This window comes from Phycodurus eques, chromosome 15 (assembly GCF_024500275.1).
Source record: "Phycodurus eques isolate BA_2022a chromosome 15, UOR_Pequ_1.1, whole genome shotgun sequence".
Lineage (NCBI taxonomy): Eukaryota > Metazoa > Chordata > Actinopteri > Syngnathiformes > Syngnathidae > Phycodurus > Phycodurus eques.
Genome location: NC_084539.1, coordinates 22,324,821 through 22,344,297, shown reverse-complemented (window position 1 = coordinate 22,344,297; position 19,477 = coordinate 22,324,821). Strand labels below are relative to the sequence as shown.

General features: G+C 46.6%; 1 protein-coding gene across 1 annotated transcript; it reads left to right on the top strand.

The window, feature by feature from the left end:
- Positions 1 to 2,356: 2,356 nt before the first annotated feature.
- Positions 2,357 to 18,045, top strand: map1b (microtubule-associated protein 1B). Its single transcript, XM_061699131.1, has 6 exons — positions 2,357 to 2,657; positions 4,455 to 4,556; positions 8,925 to 9,007; positions 9,699 to 9,839; positions 9,912 to 15,668; positions 16,090 to 18,045. Exons 1-6 carry the CDS (start codon positions 2,447 to 2,449, stop codon positions 16,243 to 16,245), a joined length of 6,450 nt encoding a protein of 2,149 aa, XP_061555115.1. The 5' UTR covers positions 2,357 to 2,446; the 3' UTR covers positions 16,246 to 18,045.
- The last annotated feature ends 1,432 nt before the right edge of the window (positions 18,046 to 19,477 follow it).

The following is a 19,477-nucleotide window of genomic DNA, read 5'->3' as shown; positions in this document are numbered from 1 at the left end:
TTTTGCCATGTAAAGAATTTTATGTTGCCTGCATTCCCCCCCCCCCCCCCCCCCCCGCCAATGTAAATCCCCGTAATATGTAAGATGCTAATTAAATGCACAAAAATGCTATATTATACCATTCAAAGCATTTTCGCACTCACATATTTTTAAGTAACTAATAACTAAAATGTGTCGGTTAGGAATTGAAACTCCACAAACATGGCTGACACACGAGCCTGGAAATGCTGTTTCAATAAATTATACTCAAAACATTATATTTTGTCATGATTCGATATCAATTTTGCTGAGTGCCACTATTTTCTTGTATTTATTATTTTTTTAACCGAATCAACCGCAAAACTTTCCTTTTCATTTTTTCCATTCCACAAATATGGCTGACACGCAATTCTGAAAATGCTTCATTGTTCCACACGTAAGCACTACTTTTGGCTACATTTGCAAACCCATCAGTTGCTTATGAACACGGGTAGTACATTTTTTTTTTAAATCTAATATGTCTATTTTCTCATTCCATAAAGATGGCCGACATGCTTTTGCAAAAGTGCGAGATTCGGTCTAAAAAAAATGCTCAATTTTGCGATTCAAAGCATTTTATTTGACTTACGTTCGTCGTCGTGCGTAAATGATTTGAGCGAATGGCCGCAATTTCACAAAGATTGAAAAATTGAAGGGGGTCTGAATACTTTCCGTATCACACTGTAAGCGGCTAATGAAATACGCGAAAATGCCCGTTCATTTTTTGGCCTTCAAAGCGTCGAATTTGACCTTGACCGAAGACTTTGATTAGCGATGCGACATGTTTGTCGCTCCGAAAACATGGCCGAATGACTTCAATCCCACAATGCAACGCGTTTTTTTGGGGGGGGAGGGGGGGGGCACATCGCCGCGGCGCAGCCGTCCCCTAATTGGCTTATTTGAAGTTCTTTTCAAGCGGTTTGGACGCTGGCTGTCAAGCTAGCTTAGCGTCCGCACGCCGCCGCACTTCCTGTCTGATGTGGCCGCGTTTCATGTGGGTTTCTTCTTTTCTCACTTTTCTTTCAAGCCGTCCGCAGGCGCGGCTTTTGCAAAGGGAAATCCCTTTTAGGTGTATTGTGCTGAGCAAATAGACGCAAATAGACACCGAGTTATTCCCACCGGGAAAAAGATAACAGCTGATGTAAAATAATAATAATAATAATAATAAATAATAATAATATATGATTGTTGTGATTTCTGTTTGTATGCGTTGCTGCTCCGTGTGTGTTCAAGTAGCGGTTTGTGGTGCTCGTGCTAATTTCCGTTCGCCCATCCGTGACGTTTCGCATTGTATGTCAGCGCGCTTTGCTACTTTTTTTTCCGAGACGGTCGTTTGGTCGCTTTTGTTGGGGCAACTTACGTAAATGCGAGCAAAGTTGCACTGTTTCATTCTTTACACTTCATTTCATTTTCTTATTACTACGTTTTTTTTTTTTTTTTTATAAAGTACTGTTAGAGAGCATTATTTTCCTTATTGAAAAAAAAGAAAAAACACGATACATTTTTTAATGTTTTTTTTCTGAGGGGGGAGAGTTATGAGCGTGCTCACGGGACAAATAGAACTCGTATCTCAAGGCGCCACTTTATAGTCACACAATATGACTTCATATCATTTAAAATTAAAAACAAAAAAAAGGGTATTTGGCATTAATCGCCAAAAATGTCTTCCCTTTAGAACGAGAAAGGATTAAAGGTGATATAATGTTTCTTCAGTTCACAATGGCTGTCATTTCTGTTTCCATTTGTTATTATTGTAATACATCAACCATCATAACATTTTGCAGGCACCTGGATCACCAATAAAAGGCACACCTCAAAAGAGACACACCTTTTTTTGGGGGGGGGGGGGACGACGACGACACACACGACAAGGTCAAATGGATGGATAGAGAGAACGATAGATAGCTGGATGGATGGATGAGAGAGAGAGAGAGATGAACAGTCAAGAAACCGTAAACACCAATAAAAGGCACACCTCAAAGAGAGAGAGAGATGGGTGAATGATTGACAGATAGATGGATGATGGAGAGAAACACAGAGATGGATAGACAGAGAGAGAGATGATGGAGGTAGAGATGGCTGCTTCATTGGTAGGTAGATGGATAGAAAGAAAGAAAGATCAGAGATACAGTAGATGGATCGATGGGGAATTGTTTGTTGTCATCATCATCCTCTTCCTCATCGGGAGGGTGCGTTTGATTCGTTGCCAGTGACATCAGCTGAGCGGTGAGTGTGCAGAAAAAGAAGGGCGGTCGGGTGGGGGTGGGGGGGGGGGGGGGGGGGTTGGGGGTCTTGCGGGCAGCCGGAGCCACTCCTTGTCCTCCTCACTCGCGCACCGACTGCAGCGCAAGCAGCATCGCAACACAGAAGAAGAAAAAGAAGAAGAAGAAGAAGAAGAAGAAAAGGCGAGAGCGAGAGCACCGCGAGGATGTCCGCACTGGTGCACAGCGCGGCGGCGGCGGCGACCGACGCGACGCCGCCGATGACGGAGCCGGCGGCGGTGACGCCCGGGCCGGCCGCGGGCGCTCCGGGCAGCCCCGCGCGCCACTTCGTCGACTGTAAATTCTACCTGCTGGTGGTCCTCGGCGAGGTGGTCGCGGAGGACCACCTCAAGTGCGCCGTGGCCGACATCGAGAGGGGTAAGCCGGCAGGGCGAGGACGCAACGGGGCGCGGCCGGCACGCACGAACGCACGTTGATAACATAAAATGATAACAAGAAACACTCTTGTTATCATTTATGATTTGCGGCATTCTCGAGAATTCACCTGCTTTTGAGGCTCCTTCCCGTGGGAGCATCCCTCCCTCCCTCCCTCCCTCCTTCCTCTTCCTCCTCCTCATCCTCATCCTGCATCCAGCCCTCTCATCCCACACCGGCCGGTGGGCGTGGCGCGGGCCGCACTGCGGTCCCTACGGGAAGCCACGAGGAGCACTTTGTGAAGGCGGCGATCGCTATTGGATGACAAACGAACGATACGGTGTGACCCAATACTTTTGGAAAGAGTTTCGAAGCCTAATAGATGACGCCGTTGTTTTCCCATGACAGGGTGTGCAACCCACGGCCCAGGAGCCATTTGCGGCCCGCCGTCCACTCATTAAATGTCATCCAAATGTTTTGATAACACCCGTTATGTTGCAGGTCAAGCTGACTCGTTTGAAAATCAAGGTTTAAAGAATAATAATAAATAGGATTAAACATCTTCCATACGTAATGTGAAAATATTGTTTGAATAATTGCACTCTATTTACATTGTGAAGAGCATATCTCCAAAAGGGACATAATGTGTAAGCATTTTCTTTCTGTTCTGTAACGGGTCAGACAAACATATTCGAATTGTTTGAACTGAAACATTAGGATTAAACATTTAGTATAAATAATATTAAAATTGTTTTGCAGTCATTGTCGGCTTTTTATGTCGAGAGAGTACATCTCCATTTTCAGGAGTCAAAAGTGACACGCAGTAATTCAACTTTTTCTTTTTTTCTAAACCCTCCTATTGTGTAAAGTTCAAAAAATGAACTCCTTTTTCTGGCCTTATTTTTGCATATATATTTATATATATTTTTAACTGCATTGTGTCATTATATTTCTTGACGACTAGTGCATTTTGAGCTACAGAAAGAGCTTTTTTTTTCTCTTCTTCTTCTTCTTCTTCTTATTAGTTTCATTTCCCACCTCGGCATCAAAGCGCAATTTGCGTTGATGGAGCGCCCCGCCCCGATTGTTGTTCCGACGAGGCGAAATCCTGCCCGGCGACCGCGACGGACGTCGAGCGGTGACTCAGCCCGGCCCGAGTCTGACCCGCCGTCTGACCGGATCTGACCGGATCATTTTCACCTCCTGCTTTCCCCCAGAGGGCCGTTAGGACTGCGGAAATCAGATCAATGCGTCATCTGCGCACCATATTATTGCCCCTGCATTTCATTTTTCAGCTTGGAAAAAAAAAAACATTCGAAGAGATTGTACTGCAAAAATGAGCGATTTCTCTGATTTTGTTCTTTGTTGGAGTAAAAACATTGACACCGTGCTTAAACATATGAAAGCTAAAACCTTACGACGTGCACTGCCATTGACGGCTTTAGAAGTCAAACTGGGAGGGCTGGCAGTGAATGAGATTTGATCATTATTTTAAAAGTTAAATACAAGTGAACAGTAATTAAGAAATGTAATGTACATGATGCAGACTTTAAACATTTTTATTCAGTGATTTGTACCTTGATTTATGAGAAATCAATTTCCCCAACTGACATGAATTCAAATGACATTAATCCGCCCCCCCCACCCCCCACCCCCCCACCCCCACACAATTGTACTTTTTCTTTTGTGAAGTTTTTTTTTTTTACAGAGAGGGGAATGCGGGTTGCGTTGGAACAATGCTTGTAATATCTGGATAAAAAACGTGAATATCAGGCATATTTTGTGGTTTGATTTTTGCAGGCATTCGCTCGTGGGACGCGAATCTGATGGACTGCAACCTGGACCAGGAACTCAAACTTTTTGTCTCCCGACACTCGGCGCGTTTCTCCGCAGACATCAAAGGTAATCCGATTACCCCGTTAATCGCCTTCTACATACAGTGGTGGCTGTTACTCAACTGCAGAGAGTATCGGCCTTCCGCCAGGCTGTAAGCTTTCTTAGAGGGGAGGCCTTTATTTTTACAAATGTGTTTTTTTTCTAAACGTATTTCCTCCTACAGTGACCGGGTACGGTCATTTTACTCAACTGCAGAAAGTGCTCCCTGCGTACCAGGGGTTTGGTTTGTATTTGAGGGGAGGCCTTTATTTGTGCAAATCCATTTTTATGTCAATATTAGCGTGTTTCCTCAAATCGTGGTCATGACTCCATCAGAGGCATTGTCCAAATGAGTCGCCGTGGTCCACTTAGGGAGAATAAACGCCTCCCCTTTCCCTATTGTATCTGCAATGACGTCGGTTCGCTTGGCGCACTCTTCGGGTGAGGCGTTTATTTGTTGAAGTGGCGGGCACAATTGGAGGAGCTGCGGCGTATCGCGTGGCATAAATGAAAGTGAAAACCATGCGGTAGCACATGAAAATCCTTTTTTTTTTTCTTTTTTCTCTCCTATGCCGTCACGTCTTCCAAGCTAAAGGCAGGGGCCACGTCCAAATAGAACGGGTCCAAGATGGCGGAGGCGGATGTCGGTGGGCCTCCGCCGTCTGCTTGGCATGCCGCCCGCGCGCGCCCACAAAATCCACTGCGTCACAATCAGTCGGGAGTGGTCGGGGTCGGCGAGGCCTTCAAAGGCCGCCTTCAGCGCCATCGTGAACACTAACCTACATGTACGACCTGAATTCTGATGCCTTGTGATACAAGTCACCCAACGTACAAGTCGTCATGTGGCCAGTTTTTTGTTTGGTTTTTTTTTGCTTTGTCTTGCAAGCCCAAATTGAAGACAAAAGTGTATGGTGGCAACTCAACTCACTTCCCAACAAGCAGCAAAAGTGACAAATTCGCCCCAAATTCAAGATGTTCGTTGCCACTCCCAGTTGAAGTTTACTGGGAAACTCCCAAAATTGCACTTTGTCGATGTATGTAAAACAACCGCAAAGTCCATTTAGCTCAATGCTAACAAACAATGCAAAATGCCATAGACAGGCGAACGAATAGCATCGGTGTTGCGGTGTTACAACTCTTCCCGTAACATATTTGAACACAAACAGCGAAGCCAAATCAGCATCTGTGGCGAATATGGTTTTTATTTGGTTCTGGTCGTGTTATTAGATCCATTTTGATTGTGAAGTGCTTCAGAGGTCGCGTGCTGTAATTTTGAACAATAACATCAAAAGACTCTCTCTCGCCTTTCCGTCCTTTGGTCTCCTCCGCGCCGTCCTTGTCGCTAGCAACCTTCCCCGCTCGCGTGCCGGAGCTCTGCCACACAGCAGCAGCGGCGCGGGCGCGCGGCTAATTTGGGAGCTTGTAATTAACGGCGTGCCGGTCGCAGTGAGCGATGCGGCATCCGTGTCCGGCTCGTTGATGTTTTGCGCATTGAGTCCGGACAAAAAGTATTGGGACAAGATACTAATTGAGGAACTCTGACAGATAACATCTTTTTTCTTTTTCTTTTTTCTACAAAGCAGTAGTTGTTTTGTTTTTTGTGTTTTGGTGGGGAGGAGGACAGATGTGATTATCCTTTCTCGATGCATCGCAGCACTTGGAGGTCGCGTGGGCGGAAATAACGAGGAGATGTGTTGCTGCAAATACATCTAGAATGTACAGTAAGTTGGTTGCCAATATGCAGGAGCATTAAGAAAATAAAAGTCGATATATATTTTTGGAATCTGATTTTACTGGGGATTTTTTTTTCCTTGAAAAAAATCTGTTTTGTTTTTTTGCAGATTTTATTTTTTTTTCCAAAAAGATCAAACAGATTATTTTTTTTAGAAAAAGAAATATATCATTTTTCCCAGGAGAATTCTTACTTAACAAGTGAAAACAGGATAGGTTTTTTTCCAAGGGAAAAAAATATATATTTTTATGAGAAAAAAAATCTTACTTTTTCAGAGGAAAAAAGAAAAAAATGCTATTATTCCAGGAGGAAAAAAGATGTTGGGTTTTTTTCAAGGAAAAATATTTTTTTTTTCCAAAGAAAAAGTTGTATTCTTCCGAGAAGTAGTTTTTTTGGGGGGTCAAGTAATTAGTTTTTACTCCTACGAGAGTAAGTCCGTCATTATCATCATCTTAATTTCAATTGTTTTTTTTTTCAACTTTGTTTTCCAAAGAAAGTCGTATATTTCTCAGATTTTCCTTGCTGAGAAATAAAGTCCCCCCCCCCCCCCCCCCCCCAATAATATGTTTGTAATCCTACAAGAATAAACAAATTTATCATGATCTTAATCTCGATGTACTATTTTCCCCAATTGAATTGGGAAAAAAACCCATCAACGCCATTTTAACAAAGGAATGCCCAAATTCCCAAATGGACCCAAACGCAACACTTCAGTGTTGTAAAAGAGCAACTTTATCTCGTCAGTTTACATTTTTTTAAAATAAGGATAAACACGACTTCTCATCACTTTTATCCCTCAAAATATATTCAAATCATAAGATACTATCATCAGTTTTTATATTCACTATGGAACATATCTGGTTTTGATCCATTTTTGATGCCGATTTCAAATCTTCAGACCACAAAACCTTTTTTGCGATCAATAAAACGTAATTAAGGCTTGTGTTGACTTTCATGAGACAAAATAATCCCACGCAGGTTTCACGTTCAATTGTGTTTATTTTTTGTCGTCCTGTGGGAAATTGAACGCTTCAAGACCTGTAAACGATACTTGCATGTCGATCGTTGCTCATCTGTCAATCGATCTGCTGATTGTTTCCTTCTCTCTGCGTCATTCGTAATCAATGCAGAGCCACGATTCAATAGTGAAATTCATTTCTGCGCGTAAACTGCCTCACGTCTGGATCCTGGTGCGCAAATGACTGTCTAAGACCTCTGAATTCCGCCTAGCAACAAGCGATCCCCCCCACAATTTTGTATTTTTTTTCCCAACGGTGAACTTTCCTTCCTCTCGCGGGAATGTGTGCCTCTCCACCTCTCGCTATTGTTCTCAAGGAGACAGACTGGACTCACCTCTTGTGTCTTCTAGTTAAACCGACAGAAAGGTACAAAAACACACTGAAAGCCTTTATACAATATCAAGTATGAAATCTTCCGTAGGTGTTATTCCCAAAGACCTGTGAGAATGTCTGCAGGTGCGGAAACGCACATGTACAACATCGCGCGCGTGTGTTCGTGCGTGTGGTTTGGTTGAACATTTTGGTGTTGAAATGTACAATGTTTACTTCTCTTTTGTTTTTTTTGTGTGTCAGTTTTAGATGAACAGCAGCTTGAAGCAAGCACGCTTTGCCTCTTATTTGGAGCGAGGAATAGTAGGAATAATTTAAATAGGTTTTTGTTATCTAGCGTACAGTATAGCCCCCCGATAAACGGGATTTCACTGCAGCGTCTTCCCTTTGTTGTCCACCTGAGTGTTCGGCGGCACACCGCTTTATTTTCCTTACGTAAGCGTTTTTGTTTTTGTTTGTTTGTTTTTAAATTGAAAACAAAAGGAGGGACGCTCTGCTCTGCAGTTGTTCCACTGATCTATTTTTGGTCGGGTGCCTTCCACATTGATTTCCTCCCGTGCGCTTCATTGCGGGACAGTCTGCATCCGGGCAGAATATCGACGGTTAATCGCCGGGGTCACGCCCGCTGCGACGGTCTGTCGCTAACGGCGGCTTGAGGCCGACGCCCGCTCACACGAGACAAAGGAAGAGAAAACGTGTTGCCTGTGAGGACGCTGCCGCTTTAAGATCAAGCTCGTTGGGGCGTGTCTGCTGCGCACACACGCGTGCATAAATCACACGTGCAATATTGTCCCCTACATACAGACGACACACACAAAAAATGAAATTCATCTGTTCAGAATCATCATTGAAATTATGACTGATATTTGTACAGTGCTGAGTTTGTTGTTGTTGTTTTTTTCTTCTTCTTTGCGCTAGGAGCAAGCTTCAGATACGCCGACAATTTGGCAAGTCGGAAAATGTCCTGAATAATTCCCACGATGTTGTCCTGAACATTTGGAAGTTCAAATGGTCTGAGCCTGTCAAGAAATGTAAACGCTCTTCAAGTCGGGGATTTGATTGTGAAAGTGTGAAACTTGGAGGATGTGAGAATTATTGTCGTGTGGAAAATCGTGGCCAAGGTGTTCCAAACGAGCGCGACACTCTGAATTCGTAACGGCAAAGACGGCAAAAGCTGTTTTGTTGTTGACTTGAATGGGTTTTGTGTGTGGGAAATGTGGAATTTGGTGCAACGTGGACATTTTCAGCATTGACACGGCGGATTGGGAGGGCACGGGACAAGTGACATTTTTGTTTTCCCTTTTCTTTTTGCAGGGCAGCGCATTCTTCATCATAAGAGCAACGTGCTGGAGACAGTGGTGCTCATCAACCCTTCAGACGAAACCGTCAGCACCGAGGTAAAACGCAGCGAGCGAGCTTGTAGCCTACCTGTCCCGCGTCACGTTCCTCAAGCGCTTCCGAGTTTGCAGCCTTGGAGATGAGAGTGATCCTCAACGTCTCCTTTTGACAGGCAACGTCAGAGATGCCGAGCCGCTGGTCACGTCACCAGTCGAAGTTTGCCCCTTAACAAGGTCACAACACGGCGTGGCCAATTAGCTAGCGGTGTCGCTAAGCTCGTTAGAATATAAATTGGCTTGAGCCTCAGCTAAGTGTTTCTATTCCCCGCGTCTCTTTAGCCAGTAACGTTGTTATTTTGCACGGTTGATTTTCGAATCCAAGTCAGATGTAGGGTTCGCGAAGGGGGTACCAATTGCTTACAATTCGTACATTTGCGGAAGATTCCCGGTAAATTCCCACCGGGGGTCAATATGGGGAATCATAGAAATATTCCAACTTGTAAAATTCTTCGAATGTGTGGGAGTGAAATGGGGATGAGAGGTAATTGATCAAATTCAAGCAGAAGCACACATCCGTGCAAAATTGCCGTGGCGATGGCATGACACGACTTAAATTGGTCCATGTTTTTTGGATCTAAAGCAGCTTTGAAAATGTTCCAACCCTACATGCCTTCTCACAACCCCTAAGTGGGAAAGATTTATCCCACTTGCAAACGGAACGACACTTAGCCCCGTGGTGTTTTCTTTGTAGGTTCGATTGATGATCTCCGACTCCGCCAGGCGCAAGCTTCTCGTCCTGTCGGGCCAATGCACCGAAAGCACCGGCGAGCTCATACTTCAGTCCGGATCGTTTTCCTTCTCCAAATTCATCGACATATTCACGGACCAAGAGGTGAGTTCACCGTTTCTTCCCTGTCGCAAAACTTACTGACTAAAATAGCAAACCGATTCTCCGTTGTTTCAGATCGGCGAACTGCTGAGCACCGTTCACCCGGAAAACAAAGCCAACTTGACGCTCTTCTGCCCCGATCAAGGCGACTGGAAAAACTCCAACCTAGACAAACACAACCTCCAAGACTTCATCAACATGAAGCTGAACCCGACGCTCATCCTCCCTGAAATGGAGGGCCTCTCCGAGTTCACCGAGTACCTGTCCGAATCCGTCGAGATCCAGACGCCTTTTGACATGCTGGAACCTCCGGCCTCCGGTGGGTTCCTCAAGCTCTCCAAGCCGTGCTGCTACATCTTCCCCGGCGGCCACGGCGACTCCGCTCTCTTTGCCGTCAACGGCTTCAACATGCTCGTCAACGGCGGCTCCGACAGGAAGTCGTGCTTCTGGAAGCTGGTGAGGCACCTAGACCGCGTGGACTCCATCCTGCTAACCCACATCGGCGATGACAACTTGCCGGGCATCAACAGCGTGCTGCAAAGAAAGATTGCGGAGCTGGAGGAGGAGCAGTCACAGGGATCGACGGCGAACAGCGACTGGGTGAAGAACATGATCTCGCCGGATATCGGCGTTGTGTTTGTGAATCTTCCGGAAAATTTGGAAAGCCCCGAACCTAATTACAGAGTGCGCAGGAATCTCGAGGAGGCGGCGGCTACTCAGCGATTCCTCACTAAGCTGAATCTGAGAACGGAGCCACTGCAGCGGCCTGTCGGAAACACGATTGAACCCATTATCCTTTTTCAGAAGATGGGCGTGGGGAAGCTCGAGATGTACGTGCTCAATCCGGCGAAGAACAGCAAAGAGATGCAGCATTTCATGAAGCAGTGGACAGGAAGCGGAAAGGACACCGCTTCTATGCTGCTGCCGAACGGGAAAGAGGCGGAGTTCCCCATATCTTACTTGACTTCTGTAAGCTCACTCATCGTGTGGCACCCCGCGACCCCCTCGGAGAAAGTGGTGCGCGTTCTCTTTCCGGGAAATGCCAGCCAGCGGCACATCTTTGAAGGTTTAGAAAAGCTGAAGCACCTCGATTTCTTGAAGCAGGCCGTCGTCACTCAAAAAGCAATGCCTGTCGACCTGCCGGCGACGCCGACACTGAAGCAAGCCAAGATGAAAAACCGAACAGACAGCAAAGAGAGCCTGAAGTCCACCCCGAAGCAGTCACCAAGCAAAGGTATCAGGAAGGAATCCAAGGAGGAGGTGGCAGAGAAAGCCAAGGCAGATGCCGATGAGCTGTCTCATGAAAAGCAACAAAAGACAGAGAAGAAAGAAAAGACCCCCCTGAGGAAGGAACGGGCACAGGCCCCCGAGAAAGAAGCCAAGGTAAAACCAGACCAAACGTCCCAGAGAGAAACACCAGAAAAAAAGACGTCTCTCATCAAAGTGAAACCTGAAAGGGAGAGGATTGCCAAAAAAGACATTAAAATATCTCCGGAGAAGAAAAAGGAGCTTAAAAAAGACCTAGCCAAAAAAGAGGACACGCCTAAAAGAGAGATTAAGAAAGATGAAAGGGTGAAGAGAGAGGAAGCGAAGAAGAGGGACGTCAAAAGGGACGTCAGGAGAGATTCTCCCATGAAGGAGAAAAAGGATGAAAAGAGGGAGCCGAAGAAGGATGTTAAAAAGCTGTCAAAAGACACCAAAAAGGTATCTGCTTCTGGTGAAGACAAAGGCCTGTCCCCCAAACCAAAGTTCCTGAAAAAAGATGTGTCAAGGAAAGACGCAGGCACACCCTCAAAGCTGAAAGCCAAAGGAGCTTCAAAAGCGCCAAAGGCGGATGCTGCCAAAGATGCCACTGCCGAAGTTGTTCTTACGGTGGACCCGGAGGCAGAGAGGGCTGCTATGTCTTCCCCTGAAGACCTCACGAAGGACTTTGAAGAGCTCCGAGCAGAAGATCTGGTGGAAGACGCAGCGGCTGTACAAGACACCGTCGAAGAAGAGGCTGCGATGACCCACCGTAAAGAGCCGATGCAGACCAAAGAGTCCCCCGAGGCACTGGAGTCTGTCGATGAGGGTATCGCCACAACAGAGGCCGAAGGAGACAGTGGAGCGACTCCAGATGAACAAGCTCTCAAGGGAAAACTCAATGGCAGCGGGAGTGAGAAGTTTGAAGACGAGGGCATGACGGAAGAAGCGTCCGACGGAGCAGATTACGAAGAGAAAGGGGAAACCGAGAAGGTTCACGAGCCACAGAAAGTGGCATCAAATCAAAACGAGCCCTGTGAACGTCTTGATGTTCGCGAACGTGTAGATGATCAGCACACGGGCGAAAGCATAGCGGAGAAAAAGGAACTGACTTCTTCAGCATCACCCAAAGAGTCATCGCCCGTTTGCCCCGCCGCGTCCATCCACGATGAAATGCTTCCGGCCGCCATTGAGAGTTCAACTGCCTCAGACGAAGCGCCTGAAGAGTTTACAGTCACCTCTGGCCTCACGCAGTCCACCATTGAGATCTCCAGTGTGCCGACTCCCATGGATGAGATGCTGACTCCGAGGGACGGCTTGAGCGACGAAATGGGCAATGACGGGACTGACTCGCCGTCGCCGGAGGTTGGCAGATTTGGCATATCGCAATCTGGAGAGGGTGAGAAGAACAAACTACCTTTACTTCAGAGTAAACCTGGTTCGGACTACTCCAAGAGCGATGCAACGGAGGGCCAAGACTACAACCACACCGCTTCGACAATATCGCCACCATCATTATTAGAAGAGGACAAATTTCTTGGTGAAGGGAGAGCAGAAGGCTTTACCACACTTCAAGAAACATTTGAAAAGCAGGACACAAAATCGGCAAGGCTGGCCTCAACATCACCTTTTGTGCATTCGCCCACAAGTGACCAAAAATACAACTTTGATTCCCCGTCAATGTTTGCCACCCCTATTGAACTGTCCACCACCTTAGCAGGATGCACCAGAGCAACAGGTGATTCCACCCTCAGCCCAGAAGACAAAACATTGGAAGGGGCAAGCTCCCCCCAGTCCTCCGGTCACACACCCTATTATCAGTCCCCTGTAGAAGAAAAAGCAGGAGCTCTGCCACCCATGTCGGAAAACGAAGATCAGGGTCCGATTATTGTCGAAGTTACAAGTGACAAAGAGGTCTCCTCCAACAGGGATACACCTGAGCCTGATGAGAGAGAGTTTTTCTCCCCGACGGAGAAGGTTGCCTCCTCTCCAAAAGGCCCGCCTTCAACTGAACTCGACTCCCCCATAAAGAAGGAAATGGATGACATCGGCCGATCAGTCTTTTCCTCAACAACATTGGCGAGACAGGAATCGGATATTTATTCCGTCACAGCTTTCAAAGAAGAGAGCAAAATGTCCATTTCCGAAGGCAGTGCATCAGACAGGTCAGGCACACCTCTGGAGGAAGTGGTAGCAGAGGACGTGTTTTCGCATTTAGCCTCAGCTTCCACTGCCTCGCTCGCCACCAGCTCTCTGCCAGAGCCCACCACTGACTCCCCTTCCCTTCACGCTGAGGTCGGCTCTCCTCACTCAACAGAAGTCGATGATTCTTTGTCCGTTTCCGTCGGTCAGACGCCGACTACCTTCCATGAGGCGGAGGCGGCATCTCCATCCAAGGAGGACTGCCCTCGGCCCATGTCCATCTCCCCAGACACCTCACCAAAGACAAAAGCCAACACACAGATGCATGACACAAAGTCGCCTGAACATTCTACCATGTCAATGGAGTTTGGCCAGGAGTCTCCCGACCACTCCTTAGCCCTTGACTTTAGCAAGCAATCTCCAGAGCACCCATCTGCAGGAAGCAACTCGCGCGCTACCGAGAACGGTCCGACTGAGATTAACGACAGTCCTTCAGATGTCGTGAGACCATCCGAGGAGCAAATCTCAACAGCCGAGAAGCATTTGCTTTTTGACGACGCTGATTCGGCTCATGCTGCGTCTGTGACCCCGTCAGACGCATCCCAGTCCACTCCCTCAGTCACAACCCCATGCCAAATGACAGAGTTGCCCCTGATGGTTGAGCAGACGGACGGGTCTCCAGTCACCCCAAAGGCCGCCTCTTTCACCCTCTCTCCCCCCCAATCTCCCCATTCAAGTGAAGCCTCCCCAGTTTCAGGAGGTCCCGTGGAAAGAGACATCAGCCCCACTTTGCCGTCTGCGGAGCACAAGTCTGACACACAGGAAAAGCTTGACAAACCCTCTGAAATGCCGAAGGCAGCCTCTTTCACCCTCTCTCCCCCCCATTCTCCCCATTCCAGTGAGGCATCCCCAGTCTCAGGAGGTCCCGTGGAGAGAGACATCAGCTCCATTTCACCATCAGCGGAGCACAAGTCTGTCACACAGGAGAAAGTTGACAAACCCTGTGAAATGACGAAGGCAGCCTCTTTCACCCTCCCCCCCCCCCATTCTCCCCATTCAAGTGAAGCCTCCCCAGTTTCAGGAGGTCCCGTGGAAAGAGACATCAGCCCCACTTCGCCGTCTGCGGAGCACAAGTCTGACACACAGGAAAAGCTTGACAAACCCTCTGAAATGCCGAAGGCAGCCTCTTTCACCCTCTCTCCCCCCCATTCTCCCCATTCCAGTGAGGCATCCCCAGTCTCAGGAGGTCCCGTGGAGAGAGACATCAGCTCCATTTCACCATCAGCGGAGCACAAGTCTGTCACACAGGAGAAACATGACAAACCCTCTGCAACGACTTCCCTGTCATCATCATCATTATGGTATTCAGACGAAGGGAAACCTTTGCCAGAAAAGGAGACCAACCCATTTATATGTGAAGATTCAACATTTGAAACGAAATCTCCCATAAAACCAAAAGACCATTCCCAGTCACATCTACCTCTGTCGTCATATGCGTGCACTTACAATGCAGCCTGCAGCTTCAGAGAGCCAGATTCCTCCAAGATCAGTCCATCTGGCATGTCGAAGACAGATGTCGACCTCTGTTTAGTCACGTCGTGTGAATACCGTCATCCCAAGACAGAACTCTCACCGTCTTTCATCAACCCCAATCCCCTTGAATATTTTATCAACGAGGAGAGCGCCCTGGAGGAAGAGAAGCCTCTTGAGATGGTGGGAGGAGGGCCTCCGCCTCCAGGGGGGAGGCTTCCCGTCAAGCAATGTGAGGAAACTCCTCCCACATCTATCAGTGAATCTGCCCCCTCGCAGACCGATTCTGATGTTCCGCCAGGGACCGAGGAGTGCCCCTCGATCACGGCAGATGCTAACATTGATTCAGAGGACGACTCAGAGACTCTGCCCACCGATAGAACCCTCACATACAGGCACGCGGATCCTCCTCCAGTGGCACTCAGGGACTCGGCTCCATCTGCGGGGCCCCATGATGTCTGCATGGTCGATCCGGAGGCCCTCAAAGCTGAAGAAAATTGCCACAATGCTAACACGGAAGCTGCGGAAAAGCCCAAGAAGAAAAAGCTCACAAAAAAGGCTTCCTCTCCAGCTCGGAAAACCGGTCTGTCAAAAGCGAAGGACTCAAAGAACGCCTCTCCTAAGAAGAGTGTCGGGGAGGGGAAAGACGCCAAAAATGCAACCAATACGTCGGCATCTCGAGGTACCGGCGGGAAAGCATCGAGTGTGGCATCCTTACCCAACTGTCCGCCCATGTACATGGATTTGGTTTACATCCCCAATCACTGCAATGCCAAGAACGTGGATGCCGAATTCTTCCAGCGGGTGCGCTCCTCATACTATGTGGTCAGCGGCAATGACCAGACGTCTCAGGAGCCCAGTCGGGCCGTCCTCGACGCTCTGCTTGAAGGGAAAGCCCGCTGGGAAAACAATATGCAGGTATTTCTGGTTCTTTATTTTTAACAGCTATATAGCACTGGTGCCTACCCTTTTTAATTCCAGTTTCAAATAAAGCAATACAGAGTTGGACTGTCAAAGAAACAGTTAAAAACGAGTTATTAAAATACAACTCATCATTATGCTAAATAGCAATTAGTCGCAGCCCTGAGTCTCTTCAACGAGCCGGTCCCATCTTAGGATAATGGGGACAATAACACCAAAAGTGTCTTACTTATGCCCGTATGCCTTCGCTCTGACTTTCTGTTACAGCGGGTGATTACAGGCGATGAGCTCATATAAGTGTGTTGGGTTCTAAAAACAAATCTTCCAAAATTTTGAACATCCAGAGAACAAACTAGCAGTGAAAATGTCGATGGTGTCGGTTCTAAACGGTTAACTCCTGCTTTCTTCCGGCCGTCAGGTCACGCTGATACCGACCCACGACACGGACGTGATGAGGGAGTGGTACCAGGAGAGCCACGACAAGCAGCAGGAGCTGAACATTATGGTCCTGGCCAGCAGCAGCACGGTGGTCATGCAGGACGAGTCTTTCCCGGCGTGTAAGATAGAAATGTAGGACAAGGTCGTTGATTTTGGGAGCCTGTCGCCTTAACGATGCGCGAACGTCACCGAGCGGTGGAGCCTGAAAACCGAAACAGTCACACCTACTTTCACAGACATCAAATAAAACACCCACAATGCACGAATAAATCTCAACTCACGACTTTTCCGAGGAACTGCTACAACACCCTGAGACGATCACATTTTAGGTGAAAGAAATGCAAAAATACATGTATTGATTTTCACTGTGTCCACCCATCTTTTCAGTACAACACAATGAGTTTCAGTCTTACCGGATGGTTCAAGAAACAACAAGATCTTCAAGATCTTTGCCTTACTGGGATGTTGAGTAATGAATGTATCCGACAAATAGAACACTAACGACACGCTAACGGACAAACATCCTCGAATGGTCGCACTTTTGGGAACACGGAGGCCAAAATCCTGCGCTAAGGTGTTGTAAAATAGTGATGAATAGCTGTGCGCATGAATTAGCATTAGCTTTATTCCTCAGACTTCCATGAAGAAATACAGGGCTTTGGGGCTTAGGGGGGCTTGATCAAAGAATGTGCAGAGTTGAGCCAGTCGTAATTTTGGGTGCAGATTTAGCGCTAATTGACCTTCCGCATAGCCACACCCTCGAAATGCAGACCGGCCAATCACATAACGCTATGCGGTCGTCTGCATACTCATTTGAATCCCTCAAAAATAAATTTTGTCTGCAATGATCTTAGTAATGTTCTTGTATTATCCATGCACTAATGCGACGCCATCGTTAGTTAGCTCGTTAACAAAAATGCTAGCCTCCTCGGGTGGGGCTTGGTTGCAATGCGTGGGACCAGCGAACTTGGGCTATTAAAGCTAACAAGCGTAGCTACTTTGCTCGTTAACCAAAATGCAAACTCTACACTATTAACATGGGGCCCGGTTACGACGCGTTGCGGTAGTGAGCTCGGACCAGCAAAGCTAACCAGGCAGGCTAGCTACTTAGATCATTCATCAAAAATGCTACAGCTACGCTACTCATGTGAGGCCTCGTTATGATCTGCGGCGCTAGCAAACTTTTCCAGCTAAGCTAACAGGCTAGCTGCGTGCGATTACCTTCGGCCTACTCCTTTCCATCCAAACATTGATTAATTTAAGGCAGACTCAGCACAGTATGTCAATTAACGAGGCATTTCTTGAGAAATGCTCGGGATTAGCGCTTCAACGCTCAATGATTTAGCCTAAATGCAACCAGTTTCAAGGTGAATGAGAGCGAATGATAATTTGCAACACCAAAAATGGACACGTAAAACAAAACGGGAACAACCATACAGTGAGCCCACGTTCATCGCGGTAAATATGTTCGTAAAACACCCACGATAGGTGAAAATCTGCGATAGAGTGCGGGCGGGGCTTCACTGTACCGGATGAATATTACCAACCGCTGGGCTATTGCAACTCACCGGATATGTCTTAAATAAAAGCCCGGGCTCGACGATTGCGACCAAACACCAACTTTCAATGACAATACAGCAAAACTCTCACTTCTTCTTCTTCTTCTTCTTCTTGTTCAACTCTCTCTAATAATCTGCCTTTTTCCTCGCGTGGACGATGTTTGTCTGCCGCGGCCGTGCGGTATATACTGTACTGTATGTTTCTTGTGCTCTCACCACCGCCCTCGCACCTTCTTCAAACTCATATTGTACGTGAGCTCTCGCCATTTGTTCCCAGTCAAAGTATCCGTTAGCGCTTTCCGACTGTTTGTGTGCGATGTGTAACAACCACCACTGCTGAATGATTCCAAATTGCAAAACATAACAATAAAAATGAAGTATGTTGAAGAAAACACAAACAAGTGTTCCCTATTGTCTTTTTTTAGTCTTTTCAATTTTGTCAATGGCACAACGTACCTGTTCAGGCGAGTTCTAATTGGGGTGTGGAGTTTATTTCATCAAGTAGATTATTCAGGGACTTGGCATCTACTCACGGAAATGTGGTATTTGTACAAAACATGCGTATTAATAATCAGTATATTGCAGCTTTAAATGTTTGGGCACATTAACGCACCCCTTTTTTTTTTTTTTAAATCTTTTTTCAGCCTTGCTCTGTTAGCCGTGTGCTCCGCTTTGTGATCAACGGCCGCTTTCTCTCTACGCGGCACCTCGGGCACTTTCCGGAACCAGAACCGAAAGCCAAGTTCACGGCGGGATAAACTCAAAAGAAAATGGAAGAAGCGAACGTGTGGCTTCTTGTTGCGGGGAAATCAAAGCGTGGGTGTTTGTGAATGGGGATGACTTTATCATGACGATGATGAGTTGAGTTGGCAAAAGTACAAACGTTCTGTACGTCAAGTACAAGTACGGTAACAAAACAAACCCCCGATTATCAGTCCCCTGTAGAAGAAAAAGTACAAAACAAAACAAAAAAGCGTCTTCTTCGAGAAACGAGCCGTCAACTGTGCAGCAACACGTGTAGACCGTCTATATAACAATACTTACAGGCGTGTATTCTTTATCCTCTATGACGAACGGCTAATATTACTGCAGTTTACTGCAACAGCACCACCAGCTGGTTGATTTTTTGGGGAGAGGGGCGGTCTCTTGAATAATTAAATGTGTAAAATGAAATGAAATGAAGGAAAAACACTGCAAAAATAAAAAAGAAATGGCAACATTAAAAGATTTAAAAATAACCACAGTGTAAAAACCACACAACAATTAAAATGTTAAAATTATAAAATACATATAATAAAACCACTGTAAAAACGTGTAAAATTTAAATAATCAAATATTATTATTATTATTAATAATAATAATAATAATTCACTATGAATTATTATTATGACTAGGAAGTAAACCTCCTGAAAATTGGTTGAGAAATGACCAAGTTATAATTAGCACATCTGCCTCACAATTCTGAGGTTGCAGGTCGAAATCCGGCCTCGTCTGTGTGGAGTTTGCAAGTTCTCCCCGTGCCTGTGTACTGCTACTACGACTACGGGATACTCCGGTTTCCTCCCACATCCCCAAAACATGCTTGGTCGGTTAATGATATGATATAATTACATAATTAATAAATAATTAATTTTGAAAATTACTTGGCTGGCGACCAGTTCGGGGGTGTACCCCGCCTCTCGCCCGAAGATAGCTGGGATAGGCTCCAGTACGCCCGCGACCCCCGTGAGGAGAAGCAGTACGGAAAATGGGTGGATGAATGTACACGAGGGAACCTTGCCCCCACCAAGATGGTCGTCACATAGGCAC